General features: G+C 41.0%; 1 protein-coding gene across 1 annotated transcript; it reads right to left on the bottom strand.

The window, feature by feature from the left end:
* Positions 1 to 234: 234 nt before the first annotated feature.
* On the bottom strand, positions 235 to 17,135 carry LOC143295785 (ubiquinone biosynthesis monooxygenase COQ6, mitochondrial-like). Its single transcript, XM_076607403.1, has 12 exons — positions 16,900 to 17,135; positions 15,333 to 15,467; positions 14,654 to 14,712; positions 13,299 to 13,562; positions 11,618 to 11,725; positions 10,253 to 10,315; positions 9,075 to 9,182; positions 4,112 to 4,190; positions 2,590 to 2,713; positions 2,044 to 2,159; positions 1,308 to 1,474; positions 235 to 796 (listed from the first exon to the last, which is right to left on the bottom strand). Exons 1-12 carry the CDS (start codon positions 17,060 to 17,062, stop codon positions 767 to 769), a joined length of 1,416 nt encoding a protein of 471 aa, XP_076463518.1. The 5' UTR covers positions 17,063 to 17,135; the 3' UTR covers positions 235 to 766.
* Positions 17,136 to 17,328: the final 193 nt, after the last annotated feature.

Raw genomic sequence — 17,328 nt, 5'->3', positions numbered from 1 at the left:
TTTATGTCTGCAAAACACTCTTATGTTTACAAAATCATATCAGCAGCTTAATTTTTACTTATTTGTTTCACTTCTCTGATGCACCATTTTAACCAACTATAACAAACAGAAAGACACAAGGACAACACAGACACACACACACACGCACACGTGCACATACGCACATGCACATACACAGACATACACACACAATTACACACACAGAGCAAAACAAAAATACACACACAGGAAATGTTTAAAAAGAATTTTTATTTGAAATTAATTTCCATTCAACATTTCTACAGCAATATTTGTACAGAGAAAACAAAGCTTTCAAACCATCTATCACGCTTTGTACAAATGTATCCATGCTTTCATGATTTTGATGGATGTGTGTGAGCATGTATATATTACCATTTTATATTTGTGTCTGTGATTGTGTGCTTGCATGTTGTGTGTGAAGTGTTCACTGTCTAGACAATTTAAACATTTGAAAATATACCCACATGTTCAAACCCTTTACTCACTTATCTTCTTTCAAACAATTTACATGGCAAAGTCCAACATTCAACAACTGAGCAGAATGCATTCACATGTTTTGTGTTAATCTGGTGGTTCTCCAGCACAAGCAGACTCCTTCAAATAAAAAGAAAGTAGGAGAAAGAAATATTTAGAAAATGAACTTTCAGGTGTTTATATTATCATGAAGATCACATTTCAGAAAATGTTCACAATAACCTACAAATCCGTCAGATCTTTCTGTGCTGCTTCCATCCTTGAAAACCCATTATGCTGTAGCTCGCTGGATGATTAAATTCTGAAAACAAAGTTTCTTTCGTAATTCTTCTGTACAGCTAGGTTTTCAGAAACAAAAGCATCTCAACTGTAATGAAAAAGAATGTAGGATTTCATATCACACAATACATCTCAAAACTGAAAATGGCTGCTGAAATAGTGGGGTAAAAATGGTAATATACGCAAAAGCCCACTCACAGATCCATACAAGTGAAAAAAGAAAAAAAAAAAGAAGAAAAAAAAATCTCACAAATGAGCCAAAGCATGGTCTATGCCTTGTTAAGTAATATCAACCTCAGTAACTGAAGATTACTATCAAACAATAAGAGATTGGTATTCATGTTTTAGATTTTGCACATTTTACAACTTGAACGTTATAAAGGCTTTCACAATCATGCAGTGTGAAAAATAAATTGTGGAACTGACAACAAGAAGCCATCATATTGAATATTTTTTGGCAGTATTTGTTGGTGAAACTCCAAAGCCTATGAAAATGACACACACACACACACACACACACACACAGAACCTACCTTCAACGTGGTCATGGAGTTGACAGCTGTGAGACCCAGAGATCGCGCCAAAACAAAGGGAGTGAAGTCAGTGCTGTAGAGGCGCTGCAAGCCATCAATGGTTGCCAGAACAGGTAAATTGTGGCGCTGACGCTCCGTCTCATACGTCAGCAAGTGATTCAGTGACCCTGAAATTATCATATTTCTTTTGAAGCCTCCCTGTGTGATAGACAGACGGAGGGAGGAGGGGGGAGACAAGAAAGGGAGACAGACAGACTGACGGGAAGAGACAGACAGAATTACGAAGTCCAGTTACTTTGTAAACAAAGGGCAAAACAATCACAATTTACAGTTTTATGTTTGTTGAATAATTGTGTACATTTGTTCAGAACAGCAAATTAAGATGTTGCTGTCTCTTGTACACATGCAAACAATTCACTGACAAGTGCAAATATTTAAGCAAATTTATCAGCATGTGTTTGCTTGAAGATTCTGATGTGTGTTTTTGATGAATGTGTGTGTTTCTGATGAATGTGTGTTTGTGTGTGAGGGTGTGTATATATGTGTGTGTGAGTGTGTGTGTATGTGTGTGGTGTGATTTTGATCATGAACTTTTCTTCCGATGAGTGGGATGAACTGACACCATGGAGGTCATCAGCTTTAACACTGTCTTCTGTCACACACTGAACTTATGTTCATGTGCACTTATGAAGAAAAGTTGTTATGAAAAAAGAAATTAAAAAAAAAGAAGTTTTACCCAGATCGCTGCCAGCTGCCACTGCTTGTTCAAGGACTGAGACCAAGCACTGGACGTCCCCAAAGCCCAGGTTGACTCCTTGGCCTGCCAGAGGGTGAAGCCTATGAGCTGCGTCCCTGCAGGGAATTTTTTTTTTTTTTTTTTTTAATAAAAGACTTTGTTGTTGACATTGCTATTCCATGTTCACTTTTGTTTTATATTTTGTTTTAGGCAATCATGCAAAGGCACTCCACTCAAGTTGGGTAGAGGCGGCACACAATAGTGACCAGTACATTAACAAAACAATAATGAAGACAAAAACAACAACAATATAGTGATGGTTTATAGATGGGTACATGCACGGACACACTCGCAAGACACACATTGTCACATGATAATGCCTGGATACACATGCACACACAAACACCAAAAATCTGAAATCACACTCAAAGATGATATGTAAAACTGAAGGACACACACTGAAGGAAATTAAAAACTCAAAGAAATCATGCACAAATCAGCATTAAAAAAACCCAAAACAACAACAACCTTAGTAATATCCCTCACCCAATCAACGCCACACGTGGACGCACGTAGTGTGACGCATGCACGAGTTCCAATGGGAAAGCGGCTCTGGATTTTTCCACAATGCCGGTCACTGTCGGTGGCAGCTGGCGTATGGCAGTACCACCTGTGTACAAGAATGTGTGTTGACTGAGTGGTGTGGGAGTAATGTCACTGAAATGATGCAGATATGCAGCTTTAACAAAACAAAACAAAACACACACAAACACATACTAAAAAACGTGTGTTTGGTTCCCCAGAAAGAAAGAGTGAGAGGGACTGAGACAGACAGATAAACACAGGCAGAGGAGACAGAGCAAGAGAAAAAGTGTGCAAGTGAGAGACAGTAAGAGAAAGTTGAGTGAGAGAGAGAGCGTGTGTGTGTCTGTGTGCATTTGTGTGTGTGTGTGTGTGAGAGAGAGAGAGAGAGACCCTGAAGAGTGAGAGAGAGCGAGAGAGAATACGAATACGAAACTGTTTATTCAAATTTAGGCCTAAGCCCCTTACTGAAGGGGTAAGTCACAATTATATCAGTCACACACACACTTTTCAAAAACACATTGCTTAACATTTACACTTCAGATGCTTGTTATATTTGACAATCTATGTTGATATTATGATCTAAGTTATAGCAATACGCAATCGCTTTAAGGCATTGTAAATGTATATTGCCACATTGCACAATACAGTTTCATTTCTGGATGACATTAGCAAACTGAATCTAAAGCGGCATGGGTTATTATAAAACTTAGGCTGGATATGTTTCAACCTTAAGTCAAGTAAACAAGGACAACAAAACATAAAGTGAATTTCTGATTGATGGCATAAACAACACAACACTTTCTCAGCTCTTTTTTCACTGTATCTTAAACGATGGTAGGCAATATCTGATACACCAAGTCTAACTTTGGTCAAAGCACATTGCACATATCTATTCATTTTCATTTCAATGTATGGCTCCACATTATTTGTCAACTTTAACATCTTATATTCAGCAAATCTGTCACTACTCTGAATGTGGTTATGCCAGTCCTGCCATCTACAATCAACAATTCTTTGTTTGAAATATTTTATAAACCATGAAACGTTTTCAACACCCTGGTTATCCCAGACATAAGAAAATCCATAAGAGCACAAACATTTTCGAATACCTGTAACCCAAGTCTTTTTTCCGTTATTGTCTAAGTTATACAGCATCATGTAAGCCTAAGCCTTGTAAGAGTGAGAGAGAGAGAGAAGTTGAGAGAGAGAGAGAGAGAGTGACAACAGAGTGAGACAGAAAGAGGAAGAGAGAGGTCTTATCAGGACTATAAAGGCTGGAGGATACTGAAAGCACAAACTTGCCCCCAACACCTGACCCTCCCAAAAGGGGAAAGAAAACAGTAGGCAACCACAGAGAGAGAGAGAGAGAGAGAGAGAGAGAAAGGATGGGGGTGTGTTTGAGAGAAAACAGAGGGAGAGAACGGGGGAGAGTGAAATAAATCTGATCCCTGAACAATTCAAATGCAGGAAACTGAACACACACCTGGTACGACGTTGCTGAGGAGTTGTGAAAAGGCCGTTAGAGCCTTCCCTGCCAGTTCATTCTTATCCCTTTCATGCCACTGAAACACAGACCAGGTCTGCAATGTCATGTTACTGTCATTCACTTCACAGGATAAAAAAACCAAAAACAAACAACAAAACCAGACAAAAGAACATGTAACAGAACCAAATCTATCTACATACATACATACATTTTCACATATACATATACCATTTCCTCAATTGTAACGAAACAAAGAGCAAAAAGGAAAATAATCATGGTTAAAAGAGAAAATACTCTTTCCAAAGTCTGTTGCCCGTCCATAGAATGGAGATTAAAAACAAAAAAACCAAAAAAAACCCAACCCTAACAACAAAAAACAACAACAGAACCCACAGCAAACTCACATAAGCATCGTTGATAGCATCCACAAAGCTCTCCTCTGGGACCTGCAGAAGGTTCTTAGCATTTTCTGGTGTTGTTGTCCACACCAAGGAACTGAACTCATCCGACAACTGAAGTATGGGGAGAAAAAGACCAGAAAGAGACAGTGAGCTAGTCAATGATGATAATGATGATGAAAATAATAATTATCATAGCATCCTGTTTTACAAAACAAAACTTGTACACACAGTATAAATACATGACCATGCACCCCACTGACACACAATATCGAAAGCAAACAAACAAAATGCTTACACAAACATGTGCAATTACATGTCCTAAGAAAATTTTGAGAAAATCAAAAAGAGAAATATCATTTTTGAAAAGAAGTCGTAAAATGATCTTAAACATTTGAAACAAAGAGTTTATACAAAAAATGAACTTACAAAACAAATCAGAAGATCTGTTGACAATTTTTTAAAATTATGAGTGTATATGTTTACATTTGTCTTTTCATAATAAAAAAGAAATAAGAAAGATTTACTATTGTGTACTTCATGTGCACAAGGTTTTGTTTCCGTGGTATGCGAAAGCGTACCTCGAGTTAAAAAAAATTTGTAGTTTATTGGTTAACAGTTTTGTGCGAAACTAAATGGCACAGCTCTGTTCTACAGTCACCCAAAAGTGCACGTGCACTTTTATTGTGGCTGAAAATGCGAGCGTACAGTCACCCTTCTTGCTCGCTCGCTCGACGAGATGGTGTCTCCGTCAACTTCGGCAAGTACTGTGGCTCAAAGTCGAATGTAAACTGATTCTATGGTGGATATCCACTGTGCATACACATTTGCCCATTCAGTTGCTACAATTATGGTTACAAAAGACCACATTTGTCAAATATTTGTTATATGAGAAAATCCCACCCCCTTTATGTCAGTTGTGAAAAACATGGATTTTTTTTCAAAATACAATAATCACTCAATAATTAGGTGAATGCTTTGAAACTTTGTGGAAGGTTAGTCCATTCTATTCTTTATATTATCACAAAATTTCAACGCTGTACGTAATTGCACTCCTTTTTTTTAAATTTTTTTTTTAATAGATATTTTTCTTTTAACTAAACAAACGGTCAGTACAGAGAGTATAATGAAGGAAGTCATCGGACAGTATAGAATACATTAAGAAAGTACAGACTTAGATCATACTCACTGGCAGCAATGCTATTGGGCCTGTTGGAAGGAACCTCTGCCATGCCACAGTGTTCTCTGATGCCTGCAGATTGGAGGGAAAGACATCACGATCACAAATGGATCCAGCAGTGTACCATGAACGATGTCTGGCAGACGGAAGAGTCAAAGTTAAAATACTTCACACAGAAATCACCTGTTGATCACTTTGATTGTATCTTTTTTCTTTGCATAATTCCCATAGTTCCCAGGAACCCACAAAAAAAAAGAAAAGAAAGAAAGAAAATAAACCTGATCATATAAAAAACAAAACAAAACAACATGAGCTGAGAACTGGCATATATGCATGAATCATTTAGTTTTATGAGTGCAAGTGTATGTGTGAAAATGAGCGTGTGTATGTCACTGTGTGTGGGGGTGGTGTGTGTGTGTGCGTGTGTGTGTGTGTGTGTGTGTGTGTGTGTGTGTGTGTGTGTGTGTGTGTGTGTGTGTGTGTGTGTGTGTGTGTGTGTGTGTGTGTGTGTGTGCATTGTTTTTTTGGTATGCAGTTGTATTATATCTAAACCACTGAAGAATTCTCTATGTAAGGTTTAGGCTCCTCTTTCCAGAGACAATCTGACAACACTCTACTCTGGCACTGTTGTGTTCATGTGCATGTGTGTGCGTGCGTGCGTGCATGGTGCATGTGTGCGTGCGTGCCTGCAAATGATCATATTCCCCAGGCATTTCTGTTGCAAGCTCCAAACATTGCTTCAGAAAAAAAATTGTTTATCTTTGGACAAACGTACCAGGCTCTTGACTTGTGTGATTTATGGTCAACTGCTCGCTAGTGAACTGTATCACTAGGCAGTTCTAATGGTATGCATTATTCCTAGCCCATGTATGATAGTGCGTTCGCATGCTTAAGGCGAAAAATGTTCACAACTTTTCTGGAGCTAGGTTCCGTTATGTCCTATGAGGTCTAACACGGCTGGGTCTTTGCAAGGTTCCTCGCTGCCAAGACTAAGAAGTTCTGGTTTTCTGTATTGAGGAGTTCACATCAACAACTAAACCTTTCTTTCTTCTTCTTTATAACATGGTATTTATTAATTTTCTTTACACAAAGTGAAAGCTCTCTGCATCCTTAACATACCTAATTTTTTAATCTCAGAAGCTATGCCATGGTGTTTGCCTTCCAATAGCCAAAGACGTTCCAACAGCTCACAAAGACGGTTGTGACCACACGTGAACAAACACCTTCTGAGTAAGTGCCCAACTCTCTAAAGCTTGCGTGCCAGACAATTTCGGACGGAAAACATACTCTCCTGAGGTTAGCCACACAGTTTTGCTGTCAACCCCACCTGCATTGTGTATTTTGCGCGATGAACCGCTGACTGGCTCCATTCGGCTCATTGAAAAGAGAGTGCAGAGATGGATAGGATTTCATCTGCCATACGTGACTTCTTCCACTCGACTGGAAGAGTCAATGACGGCAGTCAACCATGTGACGTAACTTCTCCATTTCGTAACGTGAAGGACGACTGAACAGCTTTTCACCCCAATTCACTACGAAAGTTGCAACGGAATTTTTCTAGGGAAATCTCCTTCTTTGGTTTGGGCTTGAAGTGGAGCCTGAGCTTGCTGCGGACGGGCGGTGGTCAGTATGACACTCCGCGCTGGGCATCACTCGGGTGTGTAGGACGTCTCGTACGTCTCTCTGGCGCATCAGGATGTAATCAATGAGGTGCCAATGTTTGGACCGAGGATGCATCCACGTTGTCTTCAGGCTGTCCTTCTGCTGGAAAATGGTGTTGGTGATGGTAAACTGCTGCTCTGCACAGAACTCGAGAAGAAGGCGCCCATTGTCGTTGCAATTACCAACGCCATGCTTGCCAAGGACTCCTTTCCAGGCTTCTGAATCTTGGCCAACTCTGGCATTGAAGTCGCCAAGGATGATGACCTTGTCGTCAGCAGGGGTGTTCTGAACGAGGTTGCGCAGATCAGTGTAAAACTTGACCTTTTCTGTGGGGTCCGCTTGGAGGGTTGGAGCGTACACGCTGAACAGAGTGGCATGCTGTTTGTTCCGTAGTGGGAGGCGCATGGACATAATTCGGTCTGAGTGTCCTGTTGGCAGGTTTTCAAGCTTGGAGGCAATGGTGCTCCTGACCATAAAGCCTACGCCATAAAGGCGTCTCTCGGTCTCTGGCTTGCCTGACCAGTAGAGGGTGTACCCAGCGCCGTGTTCCTGGAGGCTGCCTTTCCCTGCAAAGCGGACTTCGCTGACGGCAGCAATGTCAATGTTCAGTCTCTGAAGTTCGTGTGCGACTAGAGCGGAACGCCTTTCTGGGTGGTTGCTGTCTGCAGAGTCACGCATGGTTCGGATGTTCCAGCATGCTACCTTTAGTCCTTTTGCACCTAATTGTGAGGCAGGTGCTGGCCTTTTCTTCTCTATTGTTGTTCGACCGCGTTTGGAGATGCCCGTTGACCGCGGCTAGCCAACTGGGGGGTATGGAGATGAGCATTTGTTTGGACCACCTTTTCTAGGCCCCTCTCCGTGTGGAGCAAGCAGTGCTGTCCCTAGAAAAGGCTGCTTTGTCGTTCAGGGTGCTGCCGAGTGATGCTGTCACCTCCGGGTCAACAATCAGGCGACCAATATCCTGAACCGCCTGCATGCAGGATTGGAACTGCGGCTTCCAGTGACATCTTCCACCTGCCGTTTTCGCCCCTTTCTCATCGCTACAGGGCTTGGAATAGTTGGTGGCGCGGACGTGGACGTGTCCTTCAAGCCTGCGCAATGGAATTTTTAGGTGGAGTGCAGTGTGCGCAGTACTGGCCCCACCCTTTACACCCGTGGTTCATCTGCCATAGCCTAGCAAGCTGGGACGGTGACAGTGAGGTCCTCAGGTCGTAGGTTTTATATCAGACTGTCCTTGTCCTAGCCTCTGGCTCAAAAACCTTCCTCGGAGGCACGGGGGCACGGCTACTGAAAGTCGGGACATGGCCATGGACCCAGGGTCAATGCATGTCGAGACTGTCCTGCATTCCTTAGCACTTCATGGGTTTTACTTCAGACTTTTCCTTGTCTTAGATGGACTGCCTTCCCGGGCTGTCGAGCTCCATCTGCCCGCATGTGACAGGTAGCACAGGGTTACATGGTACCTGTGGCAGGTAGAGACCTGACAAACTCTATCTACATACATACATACATTTTCACATACATACATTTTCACATATACATATACCATTTCCTCAACTGTAACAAAACAAAGAGCAAAAAGGAAAATAATCATGGTTAAAAGAGAAAATACTCTTTCCAAAGTCTGTTGCCCTTCCACAGTATGGAGAATAAAAACAACAAAAAAACAAAACAAAAACCCAACAACAAAAAACAACAACATAACCCACAGCAAACTCACATAAGCATCGTTGATAGCATCCACAAAGCTCTCCTCTGGGACCTGCAGAAGGTTCTTAGCATTTTCTGGTGTTGTTGTCCACACCAAGGAACTGAACTCATCCGACAACTGAAGTGTGGGGAGAAAAAAAACAGAAAGAGACAGTGAGCTAGTCAATGATGATAATGATGATGAAAATAATAATTATCATAGCATCCTGTTTTACAAAACAAAACTTGTACACACAGTATAAATACATGACCATGCACCCCACTGACACACAATATCGAAAGCAAACAAACAAAATGCTTACACAAACATGTGCAATTACATGTCCTAAGAAAATTTTGAGAAAATCAAAAAGAGAAATATCATTTTTGAAAAGAAGTCGTAAAATGATCTTAAACATTTGAAACAAAGAGTTTATACAAAAAGTGAACTTACAAAACAAATCAGATCTGTTGACAATTTTTTAAAATTATGAGTGTATATGTTTACATTTGTCTTTTCATAATAAAAAAGAAATAAGAAAGATTTACTATTGTGTACTTCATGTGCACAAGGTTTTGTTTCCGTGGTATGCGAAAGCGTACCTCGAGTTAAAAAAAATTTGTAGTTTATTGGTTAACAGTTTTGTGCGAAACTAAATGGCACAGCTCTGTTCTACAGTCACCCAAAAGTGCACGTGCACTTTTATTGTGGCTGAAAATGCGAGCGTACAGTCACCCTTCTCGCTCACTCGCTCGACGAGATGGTGTCTCCGTCAACTTCGGCAAGTACTGTGGCTCAAAGTCGAATGTAAACTGATTCTATGGTGGATATCCACTGTGCATACACATTTGCCCATTCAGTTGCTACAATTATGGTTACAAAAGACCACATTTGTCAAATATTTGTTATATGAGAAAATCCCACCCCCTTTATGTCAGTTGTGAAAAACATGGATTTTTTTTCAAAATACAATAAATCACTCAATAATTAGGTGAATGCTTTGAAACTTTGTGGAAGGTTAGTCCATTCTATTCTTTATATTATCACAAAATTTCAACGCTGTACGTAATTGCACTCCTTTTTTTTTTTTTTTTTAATAGATATTTTTCTTTTAACATAAACAAACGGCCAGTACAGAGAGTATAATGAAGGAAGTCATCGGACAGTATAGAATACATTAAGAAAGTACAGACTTAGATCATACTCACTGGCAGCAATGCTATTGGGCCTGTTGGAAGGAACCTCTGCCATGCCACAGTGTTCTCTGATGCCTGCAGATTGGAGGGAAAGACATCACGATCACAAATGGATCCAGCAGTGTACCATGAACGATGTCTGGCAGACGGAAGAGTCAAAGTTAAAATACTTCACACAGAAATCACCTGTTGATCACTTTGATTGTATCTTTTTTCTTTGCATAATTCCCATAGTTCCCAGGAACCCATAAAAAAAAAGAAAGAAAAAAAAAGAAAGAAAATAAACCTGTTCATATAAAAAACAAAACAAAACAACATGAGCTGAGAACTGGCATATATGCATGAATCATTTAGTTTTATGAGCGCAAGTGTATGTGTGAAAATGACCGTGTGTATGTCACTGCGTGCGTGCGTGTGTGTGTGTGTGTGTGTGTGTGTGCGTCTGTGTGTGTGTGTGTGTGTGTGTGTGTGTGTGTGTGTGTGTGTGTGTGTGTGTGTGTGTGTGTGTGTGTGTGTGTGTGTGTGTGTGTGTGTGTGTGTGTGTGTAGGTGTGTGTGTGTATTGTGTTGTTTTGTTGGTATGCAGTTGTATTATATCTAAACCACTGAAGAATTCTCTATGTAAGGTTTAGGCTCCTCTTTCCAGAGACAATCTGACAACACTCTACTCTGGCACTGTATGCGTGCGTGCGTGCATGGTGCATGTGTGCGTGCGTGCCTGCAAATGATCATATTCCCCAGGCATTTCTGTTGCAAGCTCGCAAACATTGCTTCAAGAAAAATAAATATGTTTTTATCCTTTGACAAACAGTACCAGGCTTTTGACTTGTGTCATTTTATGTCAGAACTGCTCTGCAAGGTAACTGTATCCATAGGGCAGTTTCTAATATTTGCATCTTATTCCTATGCCCCTGTATGATGACTGCTTCCCATGCTTTATCTGCAAACAAGCTGTCACAGACTATTCTCTGGAAGCATAGGTTTCCGTTAGATGATCCCTATGAGGTCTTATACACCGGCTGGGTCTTTGCAAGGTTCCCCTTACTGCTGCCAAAGACTTAAAAGTGTTCTGGTTTTCTTTCACTTTGAGGAAGAGTTCACATCAACAAACTAAACCTTTCTTTTCTTCTTCTTTTTGAATATTTTATTTTATTTTATTTTTTTAACAATGAAAGATACTCTGATCCCTTAACATTATCTTAATTTTTTTCTATAATGCTTTAATGCCATGGTTTTCCACTTCCAACCAAAGATGTCCAACAGCTCCAACAAAGATGAGTGTGTGCACACACTTGAAACAAAAACACCTTTCCTGAAAGTAAAATGCCCAACTCTAACAAAGCTTGCGTGCAGACACATTTCAGACGGAAAAACATACCTCTCCTAGCTTGAGGGTAGCCACCACAGCTGTTTGCTGGTACCCCCACTGCATTGTGTGCATTTTGGCAGCTGACCTGACCGCTGACTTGGCTCCATCGGCACCAATCTGAAAACAAGGAGAAGGTGGCAGAAGGGATAGGATGTTCATCTGCCAATACTGTGCACTTTCTTCCAAACTCGACTGGAAAATCAAACTGAACGTCTAGTCATACCAATGTGACGATAACTCTCTCCATACGAACGGTGAAAGGGACGACGTTAACAGCTTTTCACCCCAATTACCATCATCAAAATATTGCAAGCGGAAGGCTCTTATACTGAAGAGGTGAATTCTGATGACGGAAGCTAAAGGTTGGGTCATTCAGACACCCACTGGACATCAGGGGGGTCTGTGTAGAGGAGAAGACAGGACTGGCCGTACTGAGTGAGTTAAACTGAGGTCCCACATACCACACCACATGCACTAAAAGTGTTGTCTTCTGGCAAAATTCTTTAGAAGAAATCCACTCTGACAGGCATACATATATACATGCAGGCGCTCACGGCCTGACTGAGCATGTTGGGTTATGCTGCTGTCAGGTGTCTGCCCAGCAGATGTGGTGTAGTGTATATGGATTTGTCCGAACGCAATGACGCCTCCTTGAGGAACTGAAACTGAATCTGCAAACAAATGATCACGTAAGTTTAATTTAACAATGAAGATGTGGCTTTTCTTTTTCTTGACACAGGCTCCTACTACTTTCTCTTTTCTGCCTCCCAAACATATCAGTGAGAGGTGGCCTTGAGGTAACACACCTGACTAGGAGGAGAGCGTTGTGACAAAAAGTATTATGAAACAATATTATATGATATCCAATCAAAGAGAAGTGTAAACCTCTGTCAGAAAAAACCCAACTTTTTTTCATATCATATCGGTTATCATCTTCATAATATACAAAGTTCTTTTTTTTTCTTTTCTCCTTTACATACAAACTCTTTTTCTATTCTCTCTGTGTAAGTCTATCTCTGTATCTTCTCTTTCAATCAACTCCACTTAAAAAAACAAACAAACAAAAAACCCCCACAAAAACACACACAAGCACACACACACACACAAAAACACCATAAACTGAATGAATGTAAAAGGAAATTTTCTATCTAAAATTACGTTTAAATAACATACTTACCGTGACCCAACTAGTGCAGACTCTGGCAGGGGTCTGACATTCCTGTCCTGTGCAAACTACTATCTGCCTATGCGGAGAAAACGAAAGTAACTACGGCCGATAACCTCCCGGAAGTAGGTAACCTCCCCTTTGTCCCGCTGGCTAGCGCCCTCTTTTTCCGGCAGCCATCATGACTCCTGTTCCTGTGCTCTTTATACGGCAATTTTTTAAAAAATAACATACTTACCGTGACCCAACTAGCACAGACTCTGGCAGGGGTCTGACATTCCTGCCGAGACATGCAATCTTTTATCTCTCCATCCCTCTCTCTCTCCTCCCCTCCAAACCCCATCTCTCTCAGATACACACAATCTCTCTCTCCAAGAACAATCCTCTCACTCATCACCAATAATCTCACTCACCAACACTAATCCCCTCACTCATGAACTCTAATCCTCTCACTTACCAACACTAATCCCCTCACTCACCAACACTAATCCCCCTCACTCACCAACACTAATCCTCTCAACTCACCAACAGCCGTGTACGGATGCTCTTGCCCTGGCCAAGGTCCATGCCCACCCAGGGATGCTTACTTGTCTGCTCCGCTTCCGCCACGTACGGAATGTTGAAGGCCTTCGCCGACGTCTTGAAACGCACCTCCACAGGATTCGGTGCGCTCCGCAGTCTTCTCATGATGGCCCCGAGAATCACATCATTCTCTACGATGTAGGCCAAGGGCTCTGTCATGTCTTCCTTGCTGAAGGCAATCATGGACTCTGAGCATGCGTCCCACACCTGGGAACATGTTAAAGGGTCAGAATCACACCGAGGTGGAGTTACAGAGATTGAATGACAGGAAACAGATGATATCTTGTTCTTTACTGTTTGCTCAACAGAAGGCTGGTGTAATTCTTTATGAAAAAACTGTCAGATGTTATCATGTAATCCAACTTGAATAAAATAATCAATCATAAACAACAACTTGTGACACCAGACACATTAAACTAACCATTCAGAGTCTGTTTACATTTACTGTTTCAAACTCTCATGAAGGGAAAAATCAAAATCCATGCTAGACGTTAGTGGATGTCTTACAGGCACTATGGCAATATTTTTTTATGTCTGCTGCTGACGTCTAAAAGGCACTTAACGTATTATTACAATGTGGCAACAGGGTTCGTCATTAACATTTTTTCACATGAGCGCCTGCGCTCTAGTTTCAGAATTTTGATGAGCGCAAACTGAAAACTAAGAGCGCACACTAAAAACATAGAGCAACAAGTCTCAAACATAAATTCATTTTCTCACCTTTAAAGGAGGAGTTTGATTGGCTGAGAGCGGTGGGCCCATCTTTTCACTGTTAGCCGCGCGAAATTTGGCCAAGCAGAGCAAACCAATAGGCCTAGTTTGCATCAGTTTGACATGGTACAGTATATGACACCAAATTCTTGTTTACATCAATTCCTCTTCGATACTTGAGTCACTTAATCCATTCTCCTCACTCTCACTTTCTGGCTTCTCAGTTTTCTGACGCTTTTGAAAGTTTGGCCTTCTCTTCCTTGGACCACACTTCACTAGGCCTACTTCCGGTTGAACTAACAAAACGTAAACAGACGGCTTTCAAACTTCGGTAAATGTAAAACGATCGCGCTTTTGACTCTTGTTTGTGATGGACAATGGAATAACAATTTAGATACAGTAGTGTATGCTTATGTCTTTTCAAAATCAAGAGCGCAAGCGCTCTGAGTCAAGGAATTTTCCAGAGCGCAATTTGTTTTTTCAGAGCGTTCCACTCAGCGCTCCCGTTAGTGACGAACCCTGGGCAACTTTATATAATATAATTCCTCGAAATCAACTTCTCATTTCACTGACAAAAAAATACTTACTTGCATTCGTCGCACTGGCTGACATCTCATTTGTTCTATTTCTTGCCAAGCACCAAAACCTAAAAAGAACCATCACAATAAATGATCTTTTGCATTAAAAAGGATTCTGCTAGGCATATTTTTTGTATTGGATGCGTGATTATATAAAAAACAAAACAAAACAACATGAGCTGAGAACTGGCATATATGAATGAATCTTTTATGAGCGCAAGTGTATGTGTGTATATGAGTGTGTGTATGTCACTGTGTGTGGGGGTGGGATGTGTGTGTGTGTGTGTGTGTGTGTGTGTGTGTGTGTGTGTGTGTGTGTGTGTGTGTGTGTGTGTATCTAAACCCCTAAAGAATTCTCTATGGAAGATTTAGGCTGCTCTTCCCAAAGACAAACTGACAATACTCTGGCACTGGTGTGTTTATGCGCATGTGCGTGTGTGCATGTGTGGTGCGCGCGCATGTGTGTGTGTGTGTGTGTGTGTGTGTGTGTGTGTGTAAGGGGGTGCAGACCAGTTATTATCAGAGCAAGAGAATAATAAAATATGTGTAACTTGGATTTCACAAAGGTAACAACAACATGAACATGTCTGTAAACATGATAACTGAGTGTTTCCATGTATACTATTTGCATAATCACTGCATGTGTCTGTAAACGTGTGTAAGTCAGTACTGCAATATGCTTACTCACTTGACAGCAAACTGACTGTTGCTGGACTGAGGGCACATGTTCTGTTGCTGTACCGAGCAGGCAGCTGAAATTCCCCTCTGTCAGGAGCAGCTTCAAGCATCACAATTCTTTTCTCTGCGAAACTCTCACTGTAAGCTTAGAACAAATAAAAATTAAAAATATCAATTAAAGTTACACGTACTCATGATACTGGATAGAGAAGCTTTTTTGTTAAAAGATTCATGAAGTACTTGTAATGAATGTTATAAAATTCAAAAGCCCCATACAACCTTTCTCCCCATACCATCTCACTCCCCAAAAAGATTTTTCTGAGTGTAGTTTTGCAGCTGTTGTAATAACAACTCAACTGTACATAAAATTGATGCTTGCCCAAAGTATTGCTTTTGCAGCACCCCTCCTAGCCCCCTGCCCCCCCTCAGAAAACAACAACAAAAAACAAACAAAAAAACAAAACAAAAACAAAACAATCAACAACAACAAAAACAATTACAAATGCTCCGTGGGTATGCAAACTTCTGCAAGGAAGGTCAAACAGGCTAAGTACCACCGACATCACTGAGAAAGGTATCAGATGCCTTTTGAAAAACCTGGACCCTCATAAAGCCAAAGGACCTGACTGTATCGCCAAGATTATAAAAAGAAGAAAAAAAAATTAATGATAAAAGCTGCCCATGTATGTACTATCATTTATCAGTCATCCTTCTCGATTGGTCAAGTTCCCTCAGAATGGAGGGACTTATATGTCACACTGATATTTACCAGGAAGGGAAGCACTATGATCCAGCAAACTACAGTCCTCTCTGACCTGCATCTCATGCAAAGTACTGCAGGACATTGTGACTTCTGTGCAGTCAGCAGTATGGATTCAGAAGACAGCGGTCTTCTGAGATTCAGCTCTTGGAACTAATTAATGAATTAATATAGGACAGACAGACAAACACCCTTGTCATGAATTTTGCAAAGTTAAACACAGCCTCCTCCCAAACAAAAGCCATCACTAAGGAATTAGGGATGATGTCAGTTGTTGGGCTGGTGGCTTCCTCTCAGGCATACAAAACACAGTTGAGGTGGTGGGAGCTCAGTCAGACAATGTGAGTGTTAGATCAGGTGTACCACAGGGATTGGAGCTGGGACCATCCTTCTTCCCAATCAATATCAAATTGATTAATGATCTCTTGGAGAAAGTGACTTCACCCACAAACATGCTGATGACATAGCAGTCCAGAAAGCAGTCGCTTCCCAGCAGGACTAAGGCCATCAACAAGACCTCCATTGCTCACCAAAATGGGAGAATGCAATTGTCTTCCACCTTGGGAAGTGTACAGTTCTCACTGGTATCCTAGGGTAAAAAAAACAAACAACCCCCCCCAAAAAAAACCCACATCAGCTGTAACTACAGCCTGCATGATCACACCTTGTATCACAAACTGTATCGTATCCACCCACCCCCACCCCACAAAATCATATCACTATTGGTTGCATAAAGAAAACGATTACGTGATTATCATCACATACACCACCATTATCACATGTGGGAACATATAAATGAAAAAAAAAGTCACATTACCCAGAGCACATGCCATCGATGCTCCGACCATGCCACCACCAGCAATGACAATATCCGCATTGTCTGTCGTTTCAGACGTTTGTCTTGTACTTAATAAGCGATGCAATACCTGCTTGTTTTTCATGCAACATCTTCGCAACAAAATCGAAAGTGACATTGCCATCTTCTGCTCCGTTCGCAGTGGTCATGCAATCGGAAGATCCAGAGTAACGTCCCCTTACAAGCCTCCCGACTCGGGATTTTGTTCCAAATGAAGTTGGTCATTCAAGAATCAACCACTCAATACATACAAACTTTGATTAGTTTAATGTATATATAGAAGTTATGTTATCATCATTTTCATGCACATATACTTTCATTCTGATAAATCTCTCGCAAAAATAGCGGTCGCTTTGTGAAGCTAGCAAGATTAAGATCAATCAAATATAA

The sequence above is a fragment of the Babylonia areolata genome, chromosome 21 (genome assembly GCF_041734735.1).
Source record: "Babylonia areolata isolate BAREFJ2019XMU chromosome 21, ASM4173473v1, whole genome shotgun sequence".
Lineage (NCBI taxonomy): Eukaryota > Metazoa > Mollusca > Gastropoda > Neogastropoda > Buccinidae > Babylonia > Babylonia areolata.
Note: the sequence above shows the minus strand (reverse complement) of the source record. Positions and strands in the feature narration are given on the sequence as shown.